Source organism: Trichoderma virens (genome assembly GCF_000170995.1).
Source record: "Trichoderma virens Gv29-8 chromosome Unknown TRIVIscaffold_3, whole genome shotgun sequence".
Taxonomy (NCBI): Eukaryota; Fungi; Ascomycota; class Sordariomycetes; order Hypocreales; family Hypocreaceae; genus Trichoderma; species Trichoderma virens.
In genome coordinates this window covers 1,035,325-1,060,015 of record NW_014013746.1, presented here as the reverse complement: position 1 = coordinate 1,060,015, position 24,691 = coordinate 1,035,325, and the positions used below count along the sequence as shown (strand labels likewise).

The window sequence follows — 24,691 nt, the reverse complement described above, 5'->3', positions numbered from 1 at the left end:
ATGTGCTGTTGATTTTGGGCCGTGCTGTATATATGACCGCACAAGAAGCTGCTTGGTATGATACATCGAGGATGTCGGGTTTCGTTCGGGTCGACAGACACCTGTGGGACTCGCATATTTTTGGCCACACTGGCTGTCACTAGCTGCGTGTCTCTCGAATTGGATTAGTAGGTGCATGTAACAGTCCATCTTGCATGTCGCTCTGTCGCCACTGTCTCTCCATATACGAGTTTGAGACAGTCATATTATACGGAATGCCTTGGTAGAAGTAGTAGGCCGTACAATTAGCCAACACCCATCTTCGGCCAACAGCGGTTACAAGTACTCGTATATACCTAGTACGAGTAGCTGCTTGGCTGATACAAGGCCGTATCACGCTTCAATAAAAGGAGCACTCCGTTTCAACAACGCTAGTGAGATTACGGGGCGGTGCCTCACCGTCAGTCGATCCTCAAGGAGATGACTCTGATGGCGGTAAATCGCTTCGCCCGGTAAGCCGTATTCATGCGTCTTGGCTCCGATACGGTGCATCACGCCTCGGCACACAATGAAAGCGCAGTGGTGATGAACGACACAGTGCCCATGTGAGCATTTTGGCTAATAGCAGCACTTGGCTCTGGACTGATCGTCGTCTGATGTTGGTCCACAGATGGAAAAGCCGTTCTCCCATCTCGATTCCCCACACTAGAACAATTCTAAACGGGGCCCTCTTCATATATTTCGCGCAGCCGAGCATGGCTCTTGACTCTCATTCGCGAATCGCTGGGTTGGTTTAAACTCCTCCCTCCAATTTGAACTCCTGCCCCAGATTTCAAGATTGCCAAGCTTTCCAGGCTGGCGGTGGGAATCTCTGCTTTCCTGTGCTTTATCTTGCACTCTGCATCAACAGCACAGGCACGAGGTCCATGTATGCATACGGATGCTTGCTCCGACTTGCGCTTGAGCCTTGCTTTCGAGATGCTGGCAGATTCTCCATAAAAGAACCAGCACGGAGCAGTCAGTGCTGGGCCCATGCCACGAATCCGAGGCATGTCTGTGCAGAAATGAGGCCGAGCAACCAACTGCCTACCTAGGTAGGGAGCAGGAATGGAGCCTCGTACTGGGATGCATGTCTGACAGGTCATGAAATTGCCCTTGTACCTCGTCGACTCCGAAGGGGGCTCTCCGTTATGACTGTACACAGACCCTGTCACGACTAGGGAAGGGAAAAAAAAAAAAACCTTCAATGAGCTCAGGACTGCATGGTAAGATATGCATGCATTCTCCCATATTCGCCCCTCTCATTGCCAGTGTTGTGATGACCATGGCCTGGTTGCGCAGGTGGATCTCCCCACGAATGTAACTTTTCAGGCGACTCATTCCTCGCGGACTTCTGTGACGGCATCGTGCTGTTTTCTCTGAGGAGGCTCATTAGTGTGCGGAGAACACGGAGCATTTTCACCTGTCTCTGCGTGTGTCAACTGAATGCAAGTGTCTGCATAAGTGCGATTGTAGCTCCCGTCTCCATCTGCATGCATAGCATAGCAATACGAAGGGCTCCGATGCTGATACGGCACACAATGGATGGGTGGCTCTGATTCTCGTCAAGCGGAGAATCCTGGTTCGATGCTCAACTGCCTCCCAGAGCCGCTAGTGCCCTTTGCCTAGGCTTGGATGGCCGGGGCTCGTAATGTTGGATCCATGGACGGCTTGATGAAAGAGTCCGCCCGACGAGCTGCAAATGCAAAAGCAAATGCGACCTGTACGAAGCACGGAGTACGAGCTTGCACATGGCTGCGAAGATTAGGCAGTGAACGGTGGCACGGCAGAATGCCAGGTAAGCACTGCGTTGTACGATTGGATATTGATTGATGTCGGGTGTGTGTTTGCGAAGGGAGAAAGGGAGAGTCTGTGGCTGTTTGCTCCCAGCTCTGTACTCGTATATTTCCCTCTTCCGCTTGGCGCAGTCTTGCCCTTTTTTTGTGCGAGAGACGCCGCTGGCTTCATTTCCTAGCTTGCCCAGAAGCTCAGAAAGGGGGAGAAGCTACTGCAAGCTCGGATCTTTCCACTAGCGAACGCGCGCTACGAGTACTAATGTGCACTAGCGGGCATTTGATGACTTGTAGCTTCGTGCCTGTGTAGACCTCGAACGTTTATTACTGAACTCTGGAGTAATAAGTCGGGTAGATGGTGGACGCACTAGGCCGTGGAGGGCCAAAGTCGCAATTTTGAGTGCGAGATTTGCAGTAGCAGCAGCGCCATAGTGCCGTGACTCCAGGTACTATTAGCACTAGCAGTGCTTGCGAGAGCCCAACCTGAACACTGCAACCTGCCTGCTGTACTGATTTGTCTCCTCGACCCGCGTAGGATGTGAGACCTCTCACAGGGGCCCCCGTTTGCTTTGCCCAGATGGTGCTGTGGAGGAACACGAACTGGAGCTAGCCTGATACCGAAGCTGCCCGTTTGTGCATCCATTGGCCTGATAGGCAAAGCTTGAGCTGGGGCCCGTGGCCAGACTCGCCTCCTGGTCTCGCTTCCCACCCGCCCTGGTCACTTTGGTCTTCTGGAGAGATTCTGTGCCGGACCTCCGTCGCCTCCGCCGGCCAGCTCATAAAAGTGCTTCCGGGCATGCCTCCTTCTTGATCCTGTCCTTTCTCTCGCTGCTGCTGCCATCTCTGTCGTTAACGAGCCGTTTGTTGAGCCTCTTTTGCCTTCCCAGTCTCTCGCTTTTGGGTTCCGCATTCACCTGCAGGTTGCCATTTACATAATCTGTGAGTTCAGAGCTGTTTCCTCATTTCTCCAGGGTCTAGGGTCTCGTCTGCTGCCTTGTCTTCTTTCTCCTCTCCCTCTCTTCATTCAACCAAGAATTGGGTCTCGCGAACGGTATCACTAATATCCACTCGGGATAGATTCTTATAGTATTACTTGTCACATCTCCACGAACGCGTTTCCCCGTCGTCATACTATATCAGTCAATATGGTGTCCTTCAAATCAGCCGTTATCGCCGCCACGATGGCATTCGCCTCGTTGGCCAACGCAGGCTACTACATCGACCCCAAGAGTGTACCTCTGTCCACAAGACGTGAGATGCTCCTTCGCCATTAGGCTATGGCTCACTGATGCTAATGATGGAGCAGAGAACTGGTGCGCTTCTGAAATATCGACATGCCCCCTCATTTGCCAGCAGACGACCAACAAGCCGACATTGGTCAACGACTGCAACGCGGTATGTTCATGAACCCAGCCTCGTAGGTGTAAAGTGCTCGTACTAATACGTTCTCCAGGATTCGTTGACTTATGGTTGTCTCTGTGGTGACAACAAGCAGCCCAACATCTCCGAGTATACCTTAACATTGCCCTTCTTCATTTGCCAGGAATTTGTCGTCCAGTGCAGAGCCAATTGCGGCTCGGACAACACATGTGCTTCCAACTGCGCCGAGGACAACCCCTGTGGTGCCACTGATCCCAAGCGCTACAACTCAACTTCGACCGCTACGACATCAACCGCTCCGGCTACTTCCACCACCGCAGGCCCTGACACCATCTTCACCGGCACCCCTGGAAGCGGTAACAGCAACAACAACGGTAAGGGCGGCAAGTCCATGGCAGCCCCTATGGTTGAAATTGGACGAGCCTATGGACTGGCAGTTCTGCTGGGAAGCATGTTTGTTGGGTTTGCTCTGCTATAAGAGTAGCGCGGGGAGTTCCGAAAAGAATCATGCGGTCGAGCAAATGATAGATGCTCAATTCGGATCGCCTAATGTTTGATTGGTTTGCTGGTTTATTGGAGCGTGCGTCTTACATTTACATATCTTTATGCGTGCTACCGGAAGTTTTGGTCATGGGAATTACTTAATACTGTTCAATGCCTCTTTGATACGATAAATTGACGTGAATATATTACTTTCAAAATTGAATTTCCCGTTAAGCTGCTCTCGGCCTATTATATATGGCGAGAGGTACTCCTCGCTGATTCGATATCGGAAAAATGTCGGTGACAAGCATTTAGCCTATGATGGCTGCAGGCTTCGAAAGGTCCGTCCCTTTTTGTGGTCTTTTTATGGTTTGCACATGATGTTTTCGACATCACGCGACAGTTGGCAAATGATTGACATCATGGCGAGCTAGAGCCATGATTCAATGTTGATGCGCACTCTGCCCTTGAAAGGGACCCAATCACGAGCTCTTCGGCTCCGAATCATGTGCGGAATTTAACGTGCATATTGGCGAGATGGCTGCTGCAAGGTGGGAAACCTTGAGTGGACAAAATAAACGAGACTGCAAGTTGACAAGAGATCTTGCAGCTGTCAAAAAGGTGCATGTATTTCGTACAAGAGAAAGAAACTTTGTTGAAGTAAAACGCCTATGCGCCTTTTTGACCCTCATCTCTTTCATATATCCAACCGAGCACGCTCTAGGGAAATATTTGGGCTTTGTCTAATACCCACCCTGGTCCCTACCAACGTCTTTAGGCGCTTCAGTTTTTGCTCTCGTGCTCCAGTGGCTTTGTCCAACGCCCCAGCGGCCACGTAGGGTTCAATTGTCGTGGCAAGATTCTGAGAAAACGCCTTGTACTTTACCTACCCACCTATCTTACGGGGCAACTGGTTATCTTACTACTACCTGTATTCGAGTGTTTGCAGGTTCTCTTTTCGGGTATCTGCTATTGTCACTGCCTACCTGTACTCTGTACCTTAATATTCAATCAATTTGGGACATGGGATGCTGGGTATTGTAGCCGCTCTCTAAAAGTGCCTTGCTCCGTTGTCATACACATCTTCAACGTCCTATTTTGTCCAATGCCAAGTAGCGCTTCCTACCGGCTCATCGACCCGGCATGGCAACGTCACACTGTACTTGAGCAGTAACACCAATGACCCAGTGATATACACTTCATCAAGTAGAGTGCCTTGGAGTCTCTGATAAGCCATAGTGTCATCGCGGGTACCACTACTCTACTAAATGTACATGGAGATTAGCACCAAGTCAAAAGTCTTGGCGCCTCAACGAATTTCGGGCTTTCACGTGCTGGCGACTATCATCTCATTAGATTGCGAAGAGTGGGGCCCGCTTGAATGATCCCCCCTCAGACTATGATTTGGGAGGCCATGGAAGCTCTCTAGCAGCTCTTTGGGGGCTGTAGCGGTTCCAGCTCAGGGGACTTAGAGGCCCACGGGCAGATTTTCCGAGGCTCTTTACAGGGGTCAGAGGACCACAAACCGCAGCTTTTCATGCACGCCTCCCAACGAAACCAGACTCTTGGTCACTTGGGCGACCAAAAATTCTTGTCTGAAGTTTGCGCACTCTAGACGCACGGGAGCAAGGAGTAACCAACTAGTACTCCCGCAGAGACAATCCTAGAGCGCCTGAAGGTTCCCCCTTGGCGCCCTTTGTGTCCTTTTTTTAAAAGAAGCTCCTGCCTCGTCCCCCGGGCCCCCGGCTCCCCCCCTCTACGATGTCCAGCAACAACACGCTGCCATTGCACCAAGGCGATATTACCTCAACACGAGGTGGTGGCAGTATGGCTCCCAACACAAGTAAGTCCAGAGTCTGTCTTGAACTGGGGAGGGATGCTTGTTTTGGTTCTGGGCGGTGGCTAGTCGCTTGCGCTATCGAGAATGACAGCTGGAGGGAGTCGTTTTTTACTTTTCGTTGGTGGCTAACCCGGATCGGTGGGCTAGAGCAGGCTGTGGCCGAGTGCATCTCGGATGATGCCCTGATCCATCTCAAGTCGTACAAATATTCGAGCGTCGATAAATCGCCGGTATCGAAATATATCCTGGGTCCATGGGTACGGCTCACCAGTCATCCCTCCGTTTCTGCATGACGTTGCAGTTGGCTTTTGTTCTGCCCCTCCTCGTGACGGGCAGACACATTGCGAATACAACCCAATGAAGACGGTGGCTAACGGAGAATACTTTGCAGTGGAATGCCTTTGTCGAAATATTGCCGTTATGGCTCGCACCCAACATGGTCACCCTCCTGGGGTTCTTCTTCATTCTCTTCAACGTCGCCTTGATGGTCATCTACATGCCCGATTTGGTGGGACCTGTATGTCACCGACATTCAACCGTGCCTCATATTGTGCTGTGCGCGACGACGAAGATCTACATGCTGACAGGGGAATCCCGTATAGGCGCCGTCATGGCTATACTTTAGCTTCGCATTTGGGCTTTTCATGTACCAGACGATGGATAACGTGGACGGAAAGCAGGCCAGAAGAACTGGAACCTCGAGCGGTTTGGGCGAGCTCTTCGACCACGGCATCGACTCGCTTAACTGCACACTCGCCAGTTTACTCGAAACGGCCGCCATGGGACTGGGCACGTCGCCTTCTGGCATCTTCACGGCGCTTGTGCCTTGCCTTCCCATGTTCTTCTCGACGTGGGAGACGTACCACACACACACGCTGTATCTTGGCTTCTTCAACGGCCCGACCGAAGGCCTCCTTATTGCCTGCGGTATCATGATCGTCTCCGGAATCTACGGACCGGACGTTTTCACGAAGCCTCTGGCACATATCTGGGGCGACCACCTGGAGGGAGTGGCTCACCTCATTGGAGATGTCTCTTTCCGGGATATTTGGGTTGGCATGCTGGTTCTGCTCCTGGTCACCTGCCACATCCCCTTTTGCGTCCTGAACGTTGCCCGTGCGCGCCAAGCAAAGGGCCTCCCTGTTCTTCCTGTCTTCATGGAATGGATCCCAATGGCCGTCTTCACCATCTGCATTGGTGCCTGGGTGTTTTCTCCCTACAGCTCGCTCATGAAGGACAACCACCTTGTCCTCTTTTGCTTCACCATGTCCTTTGTTTTCGGGCGTCTGACAACTAAGATGATTCTGGCGCACTTGACCCGCCAGCCGTTCCCATACTGGACTGTCATGCTCACCCCGCTGGTTGGTGGTGCCATTCTTGGGAACCTCCCTCGAATCGGTCTTCCCCAAATTAGCCCTCAGCTCGAGCTGTTTTACATGTGGGCGTATTTCATCTTCTCGGTGGTGGTCTATTTCCGCTGGGCCTACCTGGTGATTACCAGCATCTGCAACTTTCTGGGCATCAACGCTCTCACCATTCCCAAGGAGAAGCAGATGGCCAACAAGATGGCTGCCAGAGCCGCTACCAAGTTGCACTAAAGCGTGTTATTGACCGTCCCCCCGCAGAGCATGTGAACTCCTTTCTTTTCTTGTCGTTTTTCATTTTCATTTTACGTTTCTCTACCTTTTTTGCTCCTTAAACACAAGTAATGCCCTCATGAATTGAAGTTAGAGATTTTTATGCGGGACTAGGATTTCAACAACCGCTGGTGGGTTTAAAAAGGGGAGAAGAAAGAGGCCAGACTATTCGACAACGATTTCGATTAGAAGATATGGTTTGGAGGCATATATGAATAGAGAAGGAAAGACGTGCTTGTATATGATATGAGCCACCCAGTGCGCAACAGGCATGGCTGACTTGGCGTTTGGTTGGTGCTTTACGCTTTTTATTATGAGCATGCTCCGGTTCTTGGGATTTCCGGGCCAAGATGGGCAACATGTAATATTCTTATTTGGTATACCTTATTAATCCGGGGGCTATATAGATTCAACGTCATGTTTAACAGTCACTGCTACAAATAATAGGTATTTTAACAACATACATATACTGGGATATTCTCCCAATTGATCTAAGGTGCCATGTGTTGCATTCTAGTGCAATCCGGATCAATGGGTGACGACTCAATAGCAACATGACGGCAGTTCAATTAAGTACCTGTACCATCAATGGTACCTATTGAAGAGGTCAATCCCAAACTCCCTAAGCCACATGCAGACTAAACGACGCCTGAATTGCAGCGGCTCTACAATGCTCAGGAACAGGGACAGAACAAGGGCTAGGGGGCTCCGCAATGCGGTTTAGCGGGATGGCTTCCGCACCCGCAGTGGCCACGACACCCCGTACTGGAACGTTGGCTGGTGCTAAGATAACACCAGGCTGGCGATAACACATTTGTATGTAGCCTTTGCCGAGACGATGACAACCTCATCCTAGACGCTTCTCCTTCTACCTGGCGTCGCTTTTCTTTGTTTTTGCCGCTGGTCTCTCTTACTGCGGGAGAGAGCGGATTGGCCCTGCAGGTTGGAGCCTCTTAGATCGCTTGTCAGCGACCTCATAGACGACAGAGATGCGGGCGTCCATCGTGATCTCGCTGATTGGCCTCGTGGGCGCAGCTCTCGGCATTGGGACCCTGACCGACGACGACCTGCGCAGACTACCGTCTCCCGGCGACGATTTCGATATTCATAATGGGAAGCTCCTAGCTCCGATCCTCATACCGCGAGTGCCCGGCACTGAAGGACAGAGAAAGACACAGCAACACTTTGTCGACTTCTTCACGGCCAGCCTACCAGATTGGGAACTCCTCTGGCAGAACTCAACCTCCAAGACGCCGGCGACTGGAAACAATGATATACCCTTCTCAAACATCATTCTGCGCCGCGATCCGCCAGGGTTCCGCGAGGGAGAAGTCGGCAGGCTGACGCTGGTGGCGCATTATGATAGCAAGATGGACCCCAAGGATTTCATTGGGGCCACGGACAGCGCGGCGCCGTGTGCGATGCTGATGCACATTGCGAGGAGCATCGATGGGGCGCTCAAGTCCAAGTGGGATGCCAAGGTTGCGGGCGACGGCTTTGACGATGACTTGGAACCTGGTGTTGGGGTGCAGATCCTCTTGCTGGATGGAGAGGAGGCTTTCGTGCGCTGGACGCAGACGGACTCGCTGTACGGCGCAAGGTACGGGCCCCCATCGCATTTTCCCCTTTCGCGTTGAATTGGCTTTGTTAACATTGTCTTCATAGATCATTGGCTGAGACGTGGGAGTCTGAGTTTCATCCTTCCATGTCAACTTTCAGGACGCCTCTGCATTCCATCAGCCTCTTTGTTCTCTTGGATCTTCTCGGGTCGCCTAACCCCCGTGTGCCATCCTACTTTCTAACCACCCACTGGGCGTACCGGAACATGGCGGCACTGGAGAAGCGCATGCGGGACCTGGGACTGCTCGAATCCAATCCTGATGGCCCGTTCCTACCAGACGCAGAGAAGCGTGCCGATAGGTTTGGCTATGGAGGCATCGAGGATGACCACATTCCCTTCCTCAGACGAGGTGTCGACATTCTCCACTTGATTCCCAGTCCATTTCCTGAAGTGTGGCACACAATGGCGGATGATGGTGAGCATCTTGACATGCCGACTGTGATGGATTGGACAAAGCTCGTCCTGGCATTCACGGCAGAGTGGATGGACTTATCCGGACACTTCCCGAAGGCCGCCTCCAAGGAGAAGAGAAGTGAAACGACGATTGAGACCAGCAAAAAAACAGAATTATGACTACGTTAGGGGGAAGGTTTATGATCAGTAGATATGGTTGCTTGTTGATTGACCCCGGCCGTTGTAGACCACAGCCAGAGGATACGACTTGTTGCGTCCAAACTTGTAGCTATCACGAAGCTGGCATTGTATTTAGCACTGCCGTGTATATATCGATAAAATTCACAGAAAGTAGCATTCATAGTGATTTATCAATGGACAATGCCTTAGTTGCTTAGAAAACACTGAATCTTCGTCAAGGGATACAACCAATTTAGCACAGTGCATAGTGTCGCATGCACCGTGTGTTGTACATGACGGCCGGCCAATCAGAGCCCCACCCTGCGACTCAACCACGTAACCTTTAGGACAGAAGCTCTCTAAGCTGTCATCTTGGAGCATCTTCCTCGCACCAACGCCGTCTGTCGCCATGCGTTTCTCTGTTGCCTCAACACTTTTGGCACTCGCCACCGTCGCCTCTGCCGCTTCCTCATGGACTTTTTCGGACGGTACCGTTAAAGTGTCCTCGAAAAGCGGCAATGGTGCAGTAGAGAAGTGAGCTTTCCCGGCGCCAAGACTGAGCTTCGACCTTGTTACTTTCCTGAGCCATACAATTCTTTTCAGCAACACGAGAATTGGAAATAACTTTTTACTAACAATTGTAATTACAGATTCAGCGGCAATTCTCGAGTGCAGAACACACTTACTCTGGGCCACCAGGACAAGCTCAAGGTGACGCTCACGACGAAAGATGGCTCTACGGCGAAGCGACCGCACCAAGCTTTCTTGGTCGTAAAGGAGGCATCTGGTCTAGAGGCGCCTTTCCCGTTGACCGTGAAGGACTCTGGAAAGGGAACGGTCGAGATTGTATGCTGAACCCCGCGAACTAGAGATCAATTGGCTGGCAATAACTAATGCGCAAGGCAGTCTCAGAAAGATCTTCCCGTCCAACTACTTCTATCTCAAGAACCCCTCGAGGCCAGCCTTATCCTGGGCTCCTTTGGCTCTTCCGAAGGCTCTGTCACCCCTGTTTTCGATTTCGCCGTCAAGCTGGACCCGGCCACCGCTGCGCCAAGCTATGAGAAGCCGCTGCGATATGGCAAGCTTGCTGAGATCCACCACATTTTCCGAGCCGATCCCAAGAACCCTCCCAAAATCGTCTCCATTACATTTGCACTTGCCGTACTGGCTACTGTGCCGGCCTTGTTTATCGGCGTACGTTCTATGAATCGCAATGGACTTGATTTTTTTTTTAAAAAAAAAAAAACGTATATATGCTAACTTGTGACAGTGGTTTGCTCTTGGTGGAAACTTTACACATGTGCAGAAGGCTCTGGGCAATGCTCCCATTTCGCACATTGTCTTCTTCGGATCAATCATTTCCATGGAGGGTGTCTTCTTCCTCTACTATACACAATGGAACTTGTTCCAGACTCTGCCGGCGATTGGCGTTGTTGGCGTCGCTGCCTTCCTGAGCGGAACCAAGGCTTTGGGAGAGGTTCAGCGCCGACGATTGGCCGGCGAGAGGTGAGTATCATGAAGAGGGCAAGGCAGGCAACGAAAACGGAGTTGAGATGGGAGGCTATTTCTCAGTGTAGAAGCACCTGGACTAGATCTCTAGCATAGCATAGCCTGGCTGAAGCGGCCGTTGGCATATGGCGAGACATGAAGAGCCTCTTTTTGACGAAACAAGGGATGAAAAGACACAAACGCATAGTCAAGATGATGTAAGATATTATGTATTTGAGCATAGTTACGCCATTGTTGAAACCCAAGTAAATCGTTGGATGCTGTCACGCATTCTTGACCTGCCGAGGCTCAGCACGAATGACGTTACGTATCTTTGATGATGTCAGCAGTTTTAACTTCCAACTTCAACACGAGATGCCCCGAACCTCCGCGTCAATGCCAACTCTACTTATCCCGGGGTAAAAAGCGCTGTGCTTTGAAAGACTTGGATTGCATGTTTCAGTTTGCATGATATCCTGGCGTTTCATCTCGTAGACGCATATAGAGCGCCATATTTGCTGCACTAGTTGTTGGGAGCTGTCAGACCGTGCCTGGACTAGACGCCAAGTCGCTCTCGCTCCAACGTCCGATCTCTGAGTCAATTTGCTTCTAAGACAGGATTTCTCAAGCAATTCGGCATACCATGTAAGTCCCCTCGGCCTGATGCAATCCTCATCTCAGCAGCTGCCAATGGCGAGTGTAACGGCTGTCGTTCGTGAAACTTCACGTGACACACGTCCTTCGTCTGACTGGCAGCCATGTCTCGCTTTCGCCTTGTTTCTCATCGTCGCTCATCAGATAGAGTGCTGACGCTAGATATTTGTAGGGCGTTCAAAGTGCCATCTGCGGAAGAGACAGTTAATCATCCAGCCTACTCCTCGGTGATCTGGGCTTTGGAGCCTCATCAGCAAGGCACCGTTGAGGTTGCAAAAGGGCGAGGCGGCCCTGTGAAGATTGCTTGGGAGATTCATGGAGATGGACCAACGAAAGTTGCGGTATGCCTTGCCCGTCCATTTGATTTACCCATGGTTCCTTTGTTGAGAGTTAGACCCTTGCATAACGGCGAAGTAAATGCGAGCTCTTTGGTTTCTTTCTGTTGACAAACTATGCTTTAGCTTATCATGGGCTTGGCCGGTGTAAAGACGTCGTGGCAGCGCCAGACGAAATATTTTGGCCATGACCGCTCAAAGGACTACTCCGTCCTCATCCTGGACAACCGAGGGATGGGCGACAGCGACAAGCCTCTTGCGCGCTACACCACCAGTGCCATGGCTGCCGACATTGTCGAGCTGCTCGACCACGTTGGCTGGACCGCCGAGCGCGAGGTCCATGTCGTCGGCATTTCCCTCGGCGGCATGATCGCCCAGGAGGTCGCCTATGCGATTCCCACCCGCCTGCGCTCCTTGACCTTGATCGGGACCACGGCGCAGTTTGAGAGCGGGCCCGCAAAGTCCTGGTCCGATGCCATCCGGCAGCGCCTGGGCTTCGTCATCCCCAAGTCAGAGGACCAGAGCATCTTCGACACTGGCCGGCAGCTCTTCCCCGAGGAGTGGCTCGCCGCTTCGGACGACGCTGCGGCGCTGCCCTCGCCCAAGACGACGCCTCGGTGCGGTCCAGCGCCCGGCACGCCTGATGGAGAGTATCGCACCTTTGACAACAACTTCCAGCGGTTTCAGGCGCAGGAGCTCTTCAAGAAGCGTCACGCATCGTGGTTCACGAAGCAGGGCTTCCTGTGCCAGCTGATAGCGGCGGCGGGACATTTTAAATCGCCACAGCAGCTGCGTACGATGGCGGATCGCGTGGGGAGGGAACGTATCCTGATCATGCATGGAACGGCAGATAATATGATTACGGTGCCGAATGGAGAGAAGTTGATCAAGCATGTCGAACCTGGCATGGGGTTGATTATTGAAGGGATGGGCCATGCACCAAGTATGGATAGAGCGGATTGGTTCAATGCTCTGTTGGAGGAGAGATTTGCGTCTTGGGGGAAACTCTGATAAATATGAACGTCGTATAAAGGGGTCAGGAGAATTATATGAGCGCGCGAGCTTGCTGTGAATTTAACTTGAAACGTTATTTGGGTTATATACGCATCAACAGCTAGCCACTGAGTACCTATCTATCTTTTCATCTTTCTTCTTACACCGATGCTATCTTCAGCGGACAATATAAAAGAGAGAGAAAACCTGCTTCTTCCCATATACAAAAGAAAAACACGCTCCTTCTACGGCAAGACCAGTCCGACGCCGCTAAGGGTATTCTCGTCCAGCTGGTTCTTCTTGTCGACGCCTCCGGCTATGGGGTTGGCCCTGTAATTGAAGAGGTAGTAGTGCAGCTGGCCGTCGCCGGCGCCAAACTTCTGCTGCTCGAGGAAGAGGCCGTTGTCCATGAGGGACAGGGCGTTGAAGACGTCGAAGCGGGCCTGCTTGGCGAGGATGAGAGCGTCGTGGATGAGGTCGTTGAGGCGGGATTTGAGGGCGGCCTTGTCGAAGGGCTCCTTGAGGGCCGTGTCGGTGGCGTAGTAGAAGAGGTAGGCGACGCGGATGACGTCGTGTTTGGGGTTGTTGATGGCGGATGACTCGATGCAGTAGAAGGAGAAGAAGTCGGTGATGTTTTTCTCATTGTCCTGCAGTGAAGAAGGAAAAAAAGGGAGTTTTAGTAAACAGTGAAAAAAGGAATGGATTTCTTTCAAGGGCATGGGGGTGTGTTTTGCATTTCTTACCTCGACGACATAGGACCAAATGTACTGGTCCTGTCCGGGCTCAACGGTTGGGCAGAACCAATGGGTTGCTTCCTCCGTAGACATCTCAGGGGCAATGTCGAATCGGCTCATGTACCGATCCATCAGCTTAACAACGGCCTCGATATCGGCGGGCTTCATCTCACGCAGGCCCTTGGTAGATGTATGATCCGGGACGGCATACTTGCGGATCTGGTACTGAGGCTTGCTTCCATGGGGCAGGTGGACAAAGTTGCACTCGTACAGCTTCTGCCAGTTGAGCGAGCGGTGGTAGTAGCGGCACGTGCTGACGGGCCTGGGGAGGACGATGCCGGCCGTGTACAGGCCCTGCCAGATCTCGTGCAGGTTGCTGATGCGGGTGATTTCCTTGATGAGGACGGGGGCCAGGCGCTTGCCGCGGAGCTTCTTGTGGACGCAGAGGAAGTTGACTTCGGAGCAGGTGATGACCTTGTTACGGACTCGCACGCGCACGGGGATGGCGGAGATGAAGGCGACGAGCTTGCGGGACTGGGTGGCGCGGACGCCGACGTGGTAGTGCTTGGCCCAGCCGGGAGGCATCATGGCCCTAGGTATCACGCAGATGATGTTAGCAGATTTGTTCTCACAGCTCAGCAATGATGTTGCGGGGGGGGGGGGGGGGGGGGCCAAGTTCAGGCCAGCTCACCATTTCAGGATTCCAGGTCCGTAGTTGAATCGGAACATGGCCTCGTCGTCCTCAACGTAGTGTCCGTTGAGCAGCTCGTAAATCTCCTTGATCTCGTCGTCGTTGGTCAGGTCCATCTCTACCCACTCGAACCCAGCGACCAGCGGCGCCGGATCCTTGGAGATTTCGTCGACCGTCTGGATCTTCAGGGGCCCCTCCTCGACCGTCTTGTCGTCCTCGCCAAACTTGGGCACCGGCTGCGTCTGCCAGAACTTGTACGAGGCCATGTCCTTGACGTTTTTACCGGCCGCCGCCAGCCCCGTCATGATGTCCTGCAGGTTCATCGTCTTGAGCATCTCGGCGATCTTGTCCGGCGAAGGGTTTGCGCTGCCCGACGCCTGCGACAGCTCGCCCGCCAGAGCTGGGTTGAGCGCCATGAGCTCCTGGAGCTGCTGCGGCGTGAGCCCGCCAATGGCCTTTTTCAGCTCCGACTCGGCATCGCCCGACTTGCCCGTCAGCACTTCCTTGGCCTTCTTCCGCTTGGACTTCTTCTTCTTCTTTGCCGGAGCCGCAGAGGCGTCACCGGCTGTGGGCTCGTCATCTTCCTCCTCGGCGTCGGATTCGGCCGCGGCTTGCTTGCCCTTGATCTTGGCGTCGACCTCGTTGACCACCGGGTCGACCGGCTTGGATTCCTCGGCAGGCATTTGTGCTGTGATAGCTTCAGGTCCTGACGTCGCGTGATTGTTGCTTTTGCGCAGTTCAGGGACGATGCGGAGTGGTGGGGTGAAGCAGCATTGAACCGAGCCTCCAAAACTGTGGTGGGGTTAGACACAGGCTGCAGCTGGCATGTGGTTTCAGGTGGGAGAAGCTGCCCCAGGCATGGAGCCTCGACTTCTCAGCCATGACTTTCTTTGGATGTTGTATTCAATTTACTGTGCGCGATGCGATGCGTTTGGGGTCTTTTATTCATTTTAATTATTCCGTCAGAACAGGTATACATAAGTTGGCGGAAGATGTTTGACAGATAGAGTAGCTGCTAAGCTCGACAAGCGTACAAGTTGTTATAAGCCACAAATGGCTATATGCAGAATCTAAGCGACACCTTGACTGCTTGGTCTCGCCAGACCCCAAAACACTATCTAATACTCTAAAAAGGCAAGTATTTATCCTCTTTGACCTTTTTGTATGCGCAATGGCAGAAAGCAATGAACCAAGAGAACAGCTTGTAGCTGATCTGAATCTGAACAGCGATTTAGATCTCCTACCCTAAAGTGAACTAAATTCCATTTATTTTGCATGCTCTTTGCTGTAGCTGTATAGTAATAGATAGTGCACCTCCTTTCATCAAATCATCTGATTGGCGGAGTGCCAGAGTGGTTAATGGGTATGACTAGAAATCATATGGCTTCGGCCTCGCAGGTTCGAATCCTGTCTCCGTCGAAACATTTCTTTTTTGCGCGTTGTTCTTAGCCTGAGAAAAACTTTTTTTCTTCCTCGTTTCTCCAGGACTGAATCCCTATATTTCTGTTGTGCTCCACATCATAACATCTAACATCCAATAGGCGGAGTGCCAGAGTGGTTAATGGGTATGACTAGAAATCATATGGCTTCGGCCTCGCAGGTTCGAATCCTGTCTCCGTCGAGCATTTCTTTTTGCATTTGGTCTCAAACGAACATTTTTGGTCAAGAGGTCCAATCAGTGGAATATTTTGATGATATAACTCTTAGGCAGACACGCCGACAATGAATGGTGTGGAAGCGCCGCGTTAGAGAATCCTTTTTTTCTTTTCTTTTTTGAGTCGATGCCTGTGATGCTTGAATGTGACCCCAAAGACTCAATACCCAGACTTGACGCGGTCTGTATGAGTACATGTATATAATCAGCAACGCGCAGCGAATATTCAGGTCATGTACCTTCTACGTGTAATTGCTGTTAATCGTAGGCTGTGCCTCCGAGGTCAAACGACCTCATAATGGCCAAGCTGACTGGTGCAAAGCTCAGAATGTCATTGTGCCCTTTGTGCACGGTCAGCGCCATGGGCCAATTCCTGGATTTGAGAACATACCGCCATAGGGAAACAGCTCTTGACGAATTATAATGTCTCCACCTGTTTTCCATGTAGTCACAAACGAATCCCCGCTGGTCCGAACAGTGTAAGACTCTTTCCAAGTGTCGAATTCATCATCATCTAGAGTGCCGATTGTTTCGCTCGCGGCAGCGCGAAATAGCTTGTTATCCTCCGTCCAAGGGATATCTAGATCATTCTTTGCATGCACCAAACTTATTCTCAATCTGTTCCTTGTGTGGCGGACGATGTTGGCGAGTCTGTCGGCCGAGTGCCACTTGTCCACGATGAATCTGTCGAGGACACGCGCGAAGGAGGGCCAAAGAGCGAATGGCCCAAGGGCGGGTACTATCCCCCCGAAACGATAACCGCTCAGCATCGTGGCCAAGTCGCTGAACGGGGCAACCAGTACAATGCCTGCAAATTCAACCCCCTGAAGTGCATACCGTTCGGCGACGCCACTAGCAACAGCGGTTCCAAGGCTGTGGCCAAGCAGAACGATTCGATTCGGCGAAATGTTTGCCACGTTGATTGCCCAGTCGACTACCGCCGCGGCATCTAGAATCAGGCCCCTTTCGTCGGGCGCGCCAGTGGAGTGGCCGAAGCCGCGGTAATCAATGGCCAGGACGTGGTAGGATGAAGTATCGGTCAAGGCATGATAACTATCTGGCCGAGTGTTTTGAGCGATATGACCGGCATTCTGCAATGGTGAGCTGTGAGATCAAAGCTTAAATGGAAGAAATGCCAGGAAAGTACCAGGAAGGGCTTACACCATGGACTGTGAAGCGCCTATTAGCACAAACATTTTTGACTGTACTTGGGGAATGAGATGGACTTGCATGTGATGATGAGTCTGGCCTCTGGATCACTTGCCAGCAGCCGAAACGATTCGGTTTGCGTGAAATCGTTACAGAACCCCATGTCCTGTGTTGCCACTGTGGTTTCATGTTGCAGATATAGAGGCAGCGGCATAATGTGCCAAGCGTAGATTGTCTCCCCATCAGAGGTCTGTAGTCCAAAAGGTGTCACCTGGTTTTCTGCGGGATATCAGCGCCATTAGATGCGTAAATCCCCCAATTGGGGTGTGTTGGACTACGAACTGGCGAAGCCCCAACCTACTGGGGCGTTGATATCCGACCACCATAGCGAGTTGATGGTATGGGCATATAGGAAGCTGTTCTCATGTACACGCCAAGTAAGACCGAATGACCATGGCACTGAAACAAATTGGTGAAACGCATTGATCACTCACTGCCTCTGGAAGAACGGAATCACACCCAGTCCTATGAGAGCGACATAGAAGATGAGAGGCGCAGCACCCACCCAGATGGATACCCAAAGGATAGGATGCAAGGGAACTGCCATCTTACGGGGCGCAACGGCGTCTCCCTTGCGTCTGGAATCGATAGCTTGTGCCGGAAGGCTGCAGAAACCCAGCAGAGGCGTTTTACGGGTGCGGGTGATGATGAATCAGTTCGACCTGGTGGGGGGTTTTTCGTAAGCGGATCTTCAACATTCCGCCGTGGACTACCAAGACAAGATGTACCGCGTTCCGTGGCGCTTTGTTCCCAGTGTCTCTTGGTAGAAGGATATTGTGACTGTTCTCGCCTCATTGCCCTCTTTTGCTTGTCAATTTATTGATGCGGCGCATGGATTTCATCAACAAATGCGGCATATCACATTGCAGCGTGCATTTAGTCATCTGCAGGTTTGACACCCTTTCATTGACGAGGTACTCGCGCCCTTGGGCACATCTGTTAAGAGTATCAGGCTGTGTGTAGTGGCGGAGGGGAAGAGTTATTAAAGTTTTCAATAATTGATATAATGTTCTATGAAGTACTTGAGTTATCTTTTCAGATCTACTTGCCCAGAATCGAAAGACAGAGGGCATCATATCAAATTCCCATTCTGGTCGGCAGATGTGGTGGTGCAAAACGGCGTTGCAGGGGCTGGCATCCACGAGATTCACCCTCACCCTGCCTGACGACCCTGCCACACCGAGGCCAAGACGCAATTCGTATCCCAGCCGTTATTTGCCGCTCTACTTGAGACAGCTTGGGCAGTACAAAGCGCGCCGGAGATGCCAACCGAAGTCTAGTGCGGCCATGAGCGACGTTGGGCACTGGTGGCTGCAGGCCGTTGAGGCTCAGTAGGATCTACATCCTGCTCACTCAAAAGTGCGCGAGGAGGCACGGAGTACTTGTACTTTGCACCCAGTTCGTATATCCGTACTCCGTATACCATCCAAACATCCATGTATTACTAAAGGTGCTGGACTGGACTGGTCCAGGATCACTTTGATGACGATATGATGCAGGTAAGCCCTTGCGGCTCCCATGCCGAGTCATGAAGTCAAGGCTCTGCGTCAGACGAGCCAGCCATTCCGACGATCAACTGCGAATTGCCTTTGGTTGGTAGTGGAGAGTAAACTCTCAATACGGTGCGGCGACGATGGCAAGGATGGCCAGGTTGTACCTCGCATTCAGCACTGTGGCTCCTCAAGTCCAGAGCGGATAGCGCTGCAAGAGCCCGCCAATCCCGCGACGCGGCCTCCAGCGGGCCAATCAAGCCCCTGTTGAAGAAGCTCGATGGCACTGCAGCAGCGCATACTGGGGATCCACAGGGCTTCTAGCACCAACTAACGGCTGGGCAGCTTCCAGGATTTGTGCCAACCTCTTTGGCAAAGAGCCTAGGCCGACTGCACTGCTTCCACCGGTATATTTATCGCTTTTCATCCTCTGTGCAGCATCGCGGATCTTGCTCCTCACTGCAACGCCAGCAGCCTGGCCTCTACCCCCAAGGCCGTTTGCTGCTCTCGCATGGCGCTCTTATCATGCTGACCCGTCGCCCATCGCCTGCCGCAGCCGTGTAAAACCGCCTCGAGACGCGATGGAGAAGAAACGGAAGCTCCCCGCGAGGACTTCGGCCCGCGTTGAAAATGCCAACAAACGCCGGAACATGACACCGCGAGCGGAGCGTTCTGTGACTCCTCTTCTTCCTCCTCCCCCCGAGCCTATCAAGGAACCCTCGCCATCGCCGCCGCCGCCGCCGCCGCTGCCCACGTCGATCCAGGCCGGGAAGCCGCTGCCAACGGTTGAGAAAGCGCAGCCGGACGACTTATCGGCTAAAGAATATCAATCCATCTCCGAAAGGCATGTATACTGTGGTTTGTTAACAGCCCGCTTTCGCTAACCTGTTTCGCTCCCGACAGCGGCGTCCTTGCGGAATCTCTCTCGCGGTCTCGATATCGATGGATCAACGACGGGCTCTTCGAAAAGTTCTGGGCGAAACCTCATAAGCGCAAGGGCGTCCTCAACGAAGATCCGAAGAATCCTCCCAAAGACAGTATGACCAAGGTTGGCCCGGTTACAATTACCATCGAGCCTCACATTGTCGAGGCCACCATGTTCATCGTCAAAGAATCCAAGCAACGTCCTCCCCCGCCTCGGACACCACAGCAGGCCTCGAAGCCGTCGCCAGTGTCTCAAACGTCAACTCCGGCGCAATCGCTACCTCAATCGCAATCACAGCCGCTCACCCGGCCGGTACTTCAGTATGGCCCTCCAAATGGTTCCATGCCTCCTCCGCCTGCGCCTGGATCGGCGACCTCGATCTCGATTCCAACCGCAGCTACCACACCAAAGCCCATTGCTGCCCCGAGCCCTTCTCAGAGGCCACCGTCATCCTCGCCGAGCACTCCAGGACCACAGCCCTCACCATCGCCGCTTACGACCATCAACGTAGCCACGTCACCATCGCCTAGCCCGGCACTCTCTACACAGCCTGCTGGTCAACCCCCTGTGCCTCCACAATCACTTCCAGCTGCTACTCCCCCACATCCGATTCGACCGCCTGCGAATCCCCTTCCAGGGCAGCAGCAAGCTCCTACAGGCACACCATTGGCAAGGCCCCCACCGCCGCCAATCCCGACCCCAACCACGACCCCGACAGCTCACACTCGGCCTGCAAATGCTGGGCCAGCTCAGTCTCCAGCTGCGGTGAAACCTGCAACGCCGGTTGCAGGGCGCCCTCCAGCAGCCAAACCTGTTCCCAACGATCCGGTTATTGCCCTGCTCGCCCAAAAGGCTTCAGGAGACCCTGACCTACGTGACCTTATGAAGAGGGTCGCCGTGGGCCAGGCCAAACACGGAGAGCTAGATCGCTTCCAGAAGATAATTGATCAGCTGAATGCGGAGTATCGGCGGAGTGGTGGGCAGCAGGGCCCTTCGGCTGATAGGTTGCTCGTCGATGGAAGGACCGTCAAGTATTTTGCTGATGAAGTGCGAACCATTCTCGACATTGTCTTGGCATCCAACCCTCGCCAGACATCCAGCGAACTAAGACCGCCGCCTAGGAGTGACCCCCTAGTCGTACTGCTTGTGAAGGCTGCCTTGGAGGATCAGAAAACAAGCGATATGATTCGACGCATTGCCGAAGGCCGTGCAGGCTTTACAGATTCAACAGACCTCAAGGAGATTCTAGATCGTCTCCACAGAGATGCAAAGCCTCCTGCGCAGACGCTCCCTGCGCCTCTCCCAGCAAAGCAGCCGTCCATGGATGCCAATGGCCATATGCGAGCTTCGAATCCTCCAACCCCCCAGCAGGCAAATCCTCAGGCACTACGGTCTAAGGGGCCCCCACCAGTGCCGAAGCCTGACATTTCCGCAGTAGTATTTGATTTTGGAAACGGCGATCGCTATCTGTTTCCCAAATTCAGTATTCTGGAGTATTTGCCCACCCCATCGGGCCAAGAGGTGGTTGCATCATTCCTCATTGTCCGTAAAGGAAGCACATCCGAGTATGGCGGAGACCCCAAGCTTGACTACTACCAGCCTGTCACGATCCGTATCTCTACACACGTTGGACGCTACCTAGAAAACCTGATGCGCGTAGTGGCCCCTCAAGATGAGGTACGGCGGTATATGGACGATGTCATGGACAACATGACGCGCGCCGAGTATGTGCTATTGGCAATGCACTTGCCAAGAGTACCCAGGGATGAAAAGACAAATGGGGTGCCTGATGAACCCAAGACCAATGGGTCAACGCCCAAGGTCGAGGCGGAGTCTGACCATACTGTAGAGGTGAAGCCGTCCGTTCTTTGGACCAAGACGGCCAACCCCTCCAAACAGTTTGATCTTTTCAAGCCCCATGATGCCGAAGAAGAGAATGAAGCCAAATATAAGCGCCTCATTCAATCAGTAACGGCCAAGGACTGTTAAAGACTGATCGTTTGACGTCTCCAAGACTGCATAGAGTTGTCGGTAACGCTGTGCACGCTAGAACTATGTTTTGTTATTTTAGATGCTTCAAAGACATGCATTTCGCGTAGCGGGAGAAAGGGGTCTGGAGTATTGGATTGGCACGGAGGATACGGATAATTTTCATAGGACGTCTCAACAACATGGCAGCTGTAAGATGCTTTTAGCCAAGATCTCTTGAAGGTTTCGCGTGGCAGTATGAGTAAACGAGGCGAACTGGCCAAATCTTTTTATGCGTAGTTTCATCTATCATGAGTATGAATCACGAAAATGAACAAAAATAAAATAAAAAAGTGCAAAAAAAGAACCACCTCTTTAGAGGTGTGGCGGATCTCTCCCGCCGGGAATTGAACCCGGGTCTCAAGCGTGACAAGCTTGCATACTGACCACTATACTACGGAAGATGTCTCAGGCGTTGAAGCGCCTGTTGTAGGTGGTTGGCTCTTGGCGGATTGGCGTTGGTTATTTTCCTTATAGAGGTAACAAAGGTGGAGGCACATAACATTCAGTGTCTAGTACAGTACCTAGGTATGTATCAACACACTTGAGTCGGCGCATTAGGCTGAATTTTCATGATGCATTCGCGCACATGCATGCCTCCATATTAATGGTGTTTCCGCAATAATGAGGTCAAATGCCAGAGAAAACGGAAAATAGCTGGCCCAACTCCTGCACTCTACTTGAAAGAGACATTGAATCTGATTTGTACCCGTACTCTGCAATCCTGCCTGCTGACTCAGCAAGCAAACAGTGACGTGAACCAACTCTTATTTGTCCGCGTTATGGTTTCATAGCTGCGTCTCCCTAAACTCAGAATAAGTGCTAGGCAACCAACTGCGTCCAGAACTCAAACCGTCTATCTATCAATGTAACTCTAGCATATGCAACCATTTTCATCCATCCATTCAATTGACTCCCCTTGCGTGTTTTTGTGATACCCTGCCTTGAAGCCCAAACAAATGAACATTAATTGATTCGCCCTGCTATCTCGCCATGGGTCAATCTCCTTCCCAGACGCGGCCTCGACGAACGCATGAGCAGCTGACACAGGAGCTCGTGAGCGCCACTGCATCCAAAGTTGCCTCGATGCACGTTTGCTGATGTTTTGGCAGGCATACAGGTTTAAGGAAAAGTGCTTTACCTCGATTGAGTATTACTCGCTGAAAGATGTCTTTAAGAGCCTTGCCGACCAGCAAGGCGACATTCGCTACCTCAAAGAAGACACGATAGCTCGGTTCCTGGAGATCCCAGACATACTTGGCGCCTCGCCTGTGATATTCCACATGGTTTCGTATCTTGGTGCGTTCCCGTTTCTGCACGAGGCGCCGGTGGTGCTGGAGCTTGCGCAGTTGATCATGGTCGTTGTCATTATGACGGAACGGTATAAACGAGTGTTGGCCAAATCAACAGACAGAACAAAGCTTCTGTTTAAAAGCCTGGCCGTCTATGACCGGAAAGTGACCGTGGCCGAGTCCACGCCGCAGAGTGCCACTTCAGAAAATGCTGCTGCGAAGCCAAATGCTCAATTCAAAGGCTTTGCGGTCGACCAGCCGGGTCTGGATGATGAACATGAAGATGACCAGGAAGACGACGATGACCTTGTTATCACGGCTTTTGAGCTACTCGACATTCACGAGGCTGCTAAGCGCGGCGATGTCTCCAGCATTCATGAGGCCATCATTCCAACCGACAACTTTCGAAAATTAATAATGTTGTTACTGTTGGTTGCGCCGCTGGATCCACAAGAGAGTTTATCGCAGTATTCTAGCCGTGTCGCTGGCAACGAGTTGGATCAACTACGAGCTACGGCAGAGTGTGTCCTGGCCTCCTTTGTCAACGTCGAGACTTCTCCTGGCATTGGATATACCCGATTCAAAACCGTCGTTCCGGCCCTGTTCCCCAATCTCTTTGCTGGTTTCAATGGATTGTTTGAACATTTTCTCTTCTCCAAAGACCTCGACTTCTCCAAGCACAAGATCGAGAAGCCTGGTGATGCGGCACACGTTAGCAAGACAGCGCAGCCTCTACTGCCCACTCCAGGCGATATCTTAAATGAGCATACCTTGTCGCAACTTTCACTCTTCCTACCTGGCTCTTCATTGTTTAGAAGGGTGAGGTTACTGTACTCGGGCAACGATGCTGGGTTTTCAATGGGCAGCCTTGAATCAAAGATATTTTACTGGAGAGCGCCAACCATCCTTTTGGTAAGCGGGACGAGGTTGGCAGACATCCCCGACGGTGGCCAGGAAGCATCGTTCGCAGCTTCGCTCCCAACGAAACGATCCCCTCACGGTAGCAAATCCGAGCGTGTGACGTTTGGGGTGTATCTCAGAGAGCCGTGGAAGCATACTCACAAAGAGTGCTTTGGCGACTCGGAAACAGTTCTCTTCCAACTGGAACCTATTCACGATGTCTTTACAGCATCCACGGTCAATACAGACTACGTTGCTTTTACAAAACCTCCTGGAAATCGGCCCTGTCTCTCGTTTGGCTGCCCTCACCCTAAACCGACGCAGGCTCATCGCAGGGAAGGGTTGCATGCCCTGGGAGCTGTTTCTCTACTGTTTGACGAGTCTTTCGAGTTTGGAGTATTCAATCACGACTACAAGTCAAGAGGCGGTGCTTTCCACACTAGCATCGTGAGAAAGTTTGACTTTCAAGACCGGTTCCGAATCGACAATTTGGAGGTTTGGGGATGCGGCGGTGACGATGAGGCCAAGGAACAGGCCGAGAGATGGGCTTGGGCAGAAGAAGCGGCTGAAGCCCGCCGTAGAGTTAACCTAGGAACAGCCGATATTGCGGCGGACAGAGCGTTGCTAGAAATGGCGGGCTTAGTAGGCGGAAATCGAAGTGGTGGCTCAATGGGATGATGATTCCCCCATGATGTTGATTTTCTGGTTTCATCATCGCAGGCGCTTGATTTGATTTGATAAGATGCTACCTCCATCTGGGATAGATGCTAATGGCAGCGTATAGAACACAGAGAATGATACCTGATGTAGCCACAAAAGCTGTTTCTTTCATTTTGGAGTTAACAACCAGAGCAGGGGTGATGAGCCATTCCCCCTATTTTTTAAACTATCGTACATGCTCATACAGTTTTTGAGAAATGGATTTATACACTTTTTTTCCTCTCTTGTTTTCC

The 24,691-nt window shown here is 52.1% G+C and overlaps 9 protein-coding genes across 9 annotated transcripts; 7 read left to right on the top strand and 2 right to left on the bottom strand.

Moving 5' to 3' along the window:
• Positions 1-2,715: 2,715 nt before the first annotated feature.
• TRIVIDRAFT_167618 (uncharacterized protein) lies at positions 2,716-3,895 on the top strand (the record flags this gene model as incomplete). Its single annotated transcript, XM_014104127.1, has 4 exons — positions 2,716-2,750; positions 2,889-3,062; positions 3,118-3,206; positions 3,265-3,895. 3 exons carry the CDS (start codon positions 2,957-2,959, stop codon positions 3,667-3,669), a joined length of 600 nt encoding a protein of 199 aa, XP_013959602.1.
• Positions 3,896-5,435: 1,540 nt separating this feature from the next.
• On the top strand, positions 5,436-7,112 carry TRIVIDRAFT_32034 (uncharacterized protein; the record flags this gene model as incomplete). Its single annotated transcript, XM_014104126.1, has 4 exons — positions 5,436-5,517; positions 5,662-5,771; positions 5,906-6,031; positions 6,117-7,112. 4 exons carry the CDS (start codon positions 5,436-5,438, stop codon positions 7,110-7,112), a joined length of 1,314 nt encoding a protein of 437 aa, XP_013959601.1.
• Positions 7,113-8,058: 946 nt separating this feature from the next.
• On the top strand, positions 8,059-9,563 carry TRIVIDRAFT_72510 (uncharacterized protein; the record flags this gene model as incomplete). Its single annotated transcript, XM_014104125.1, has 2 exons — positions 8,059-8,751; positions 8,817-9,563. The coding sequence occupies 2 exons, from the start codon at positions 8,141-8,143 to the stop codon at positions 9,343-9,345; spliced, it is 1,140 nt and encodes a 379-aa protein (XP_013959600.1).
• A 191-nt stretch (positions 9,564-9,754) lies between these two features.
• TRIVIDRAFT_85177 (uncharacterized protein) lies at positions 9,755-11,009 on the top strand (the record flags this gene model as incomplete). Its single annotated transcript, XM_014104124.1, has 4 exons — positions 9,755-9,879; positions 9,996-10,191; positions 10,252-10,539; positions 10,616-11,009. The coding sequence occupies 4 exons, from the start codon at positions 9,755-9,757 to the stop codon at positions 10,853-10,855; spliced, it is 849 nt and encodes a 282-aa protein (XP_013959599.1).
• Positions 11,010-11,212: 203 nt separating this feature from the next.
• On the bottom strand, positions 11,213-14,974 carry TRIVIDRAFT_215421 (uncharacterized protein; the record flags this gene model as incomplete). Its single annotated transcript, XM_014104122.1, has 5 exons — positions 11,213-11,478; positions 11,660-11,828; positions 11,949-13,462; positions 13,559-14,141; positions 14,241-14,974. The coding sequence occupies 3 exons, from the start codon at positions 14,921-14,923 to the stop codon at positions 13,061-13,063; spliced, it is 1,668 nt and encodes a 555-aa protein (XP_013959597.1).
• Positions 11,592-12,833, top strand: TRIVIDRAFT_144398 (uncharacterized protein; the record flags this gene model as incomplete). The annotated part of the gene is made up of 2 exons (XM_014104123.1): positions 11,592-11,828; positions 11,949-12,833. 2 exons carry the CDS (start codon positions 11,592-11,594, stop codon positions 12,831-12,833), a joined length of 1,122 nt encoding a protein of 373 aa, XP_013959598.1.
• A 1,178-nt stretch (positions 14,975-16,152) lies between the features above and the next one.
• Positions 16,153-17,650, bottom strand: TRIVIDRAFT_31727 (uncharacterized protein; the record flags this gene model as incomplete). The annotated part of the gene is made up of 5 exons (XM_014104121.1): positions 16,153-16,235; positions 16,286-16,998; positions 17,121-17,322; positions 17,386-17,459; positions 17,538-17,650. The coding sequence occupies 5 exons, from the start codon at positions 17,648-17,650 to the stop codon at positions 16,153-16,155; spliced, it is 1,185 nt and encodes a 394-aa protein (XP_013959596.1).
• A 1,524-nt stretch (positions 17,651-19,174) lies between these two features.
• TRIVIDRAFT_113933 (uncharacterized protein) lies at positions 19,175-21,501 on the top strand (the record flags this gene model as incomplete). The annotated part of the gene is made up of 3 exons (XM_014104120.1): positions 19,175-19,455; positions 19,497-19,717; positions 19,766-21,501. Coding segments are annotated over 3 exons (2,238 nt in total), but the record flags the coding sequence as incomplete, so codon positions are not given.
• A 1,038-nt stretch (positions 21,502-22,539) lies between these two features.
• TRIVIDRAFT_33016 (uncharacterized protein) lies at positions 22,540-24,416 on the top strand (the record flags this gene model as incomplete). The annotated part of the gene is made up of 2 exons (XM_014104119.1): positions 22,540-22,602; positions 22,659-24,416. The coding sequence occupies 2 exons, from the start codon at positions 22,540-22,542 to the stop codon at positions 24,414-24,416; spliced, it is 1,821 nt and encodes a 606-aa protein (XP_013959594.1).
• Positions 24,417-24,691: the final 275 nt, after the last annotated feature.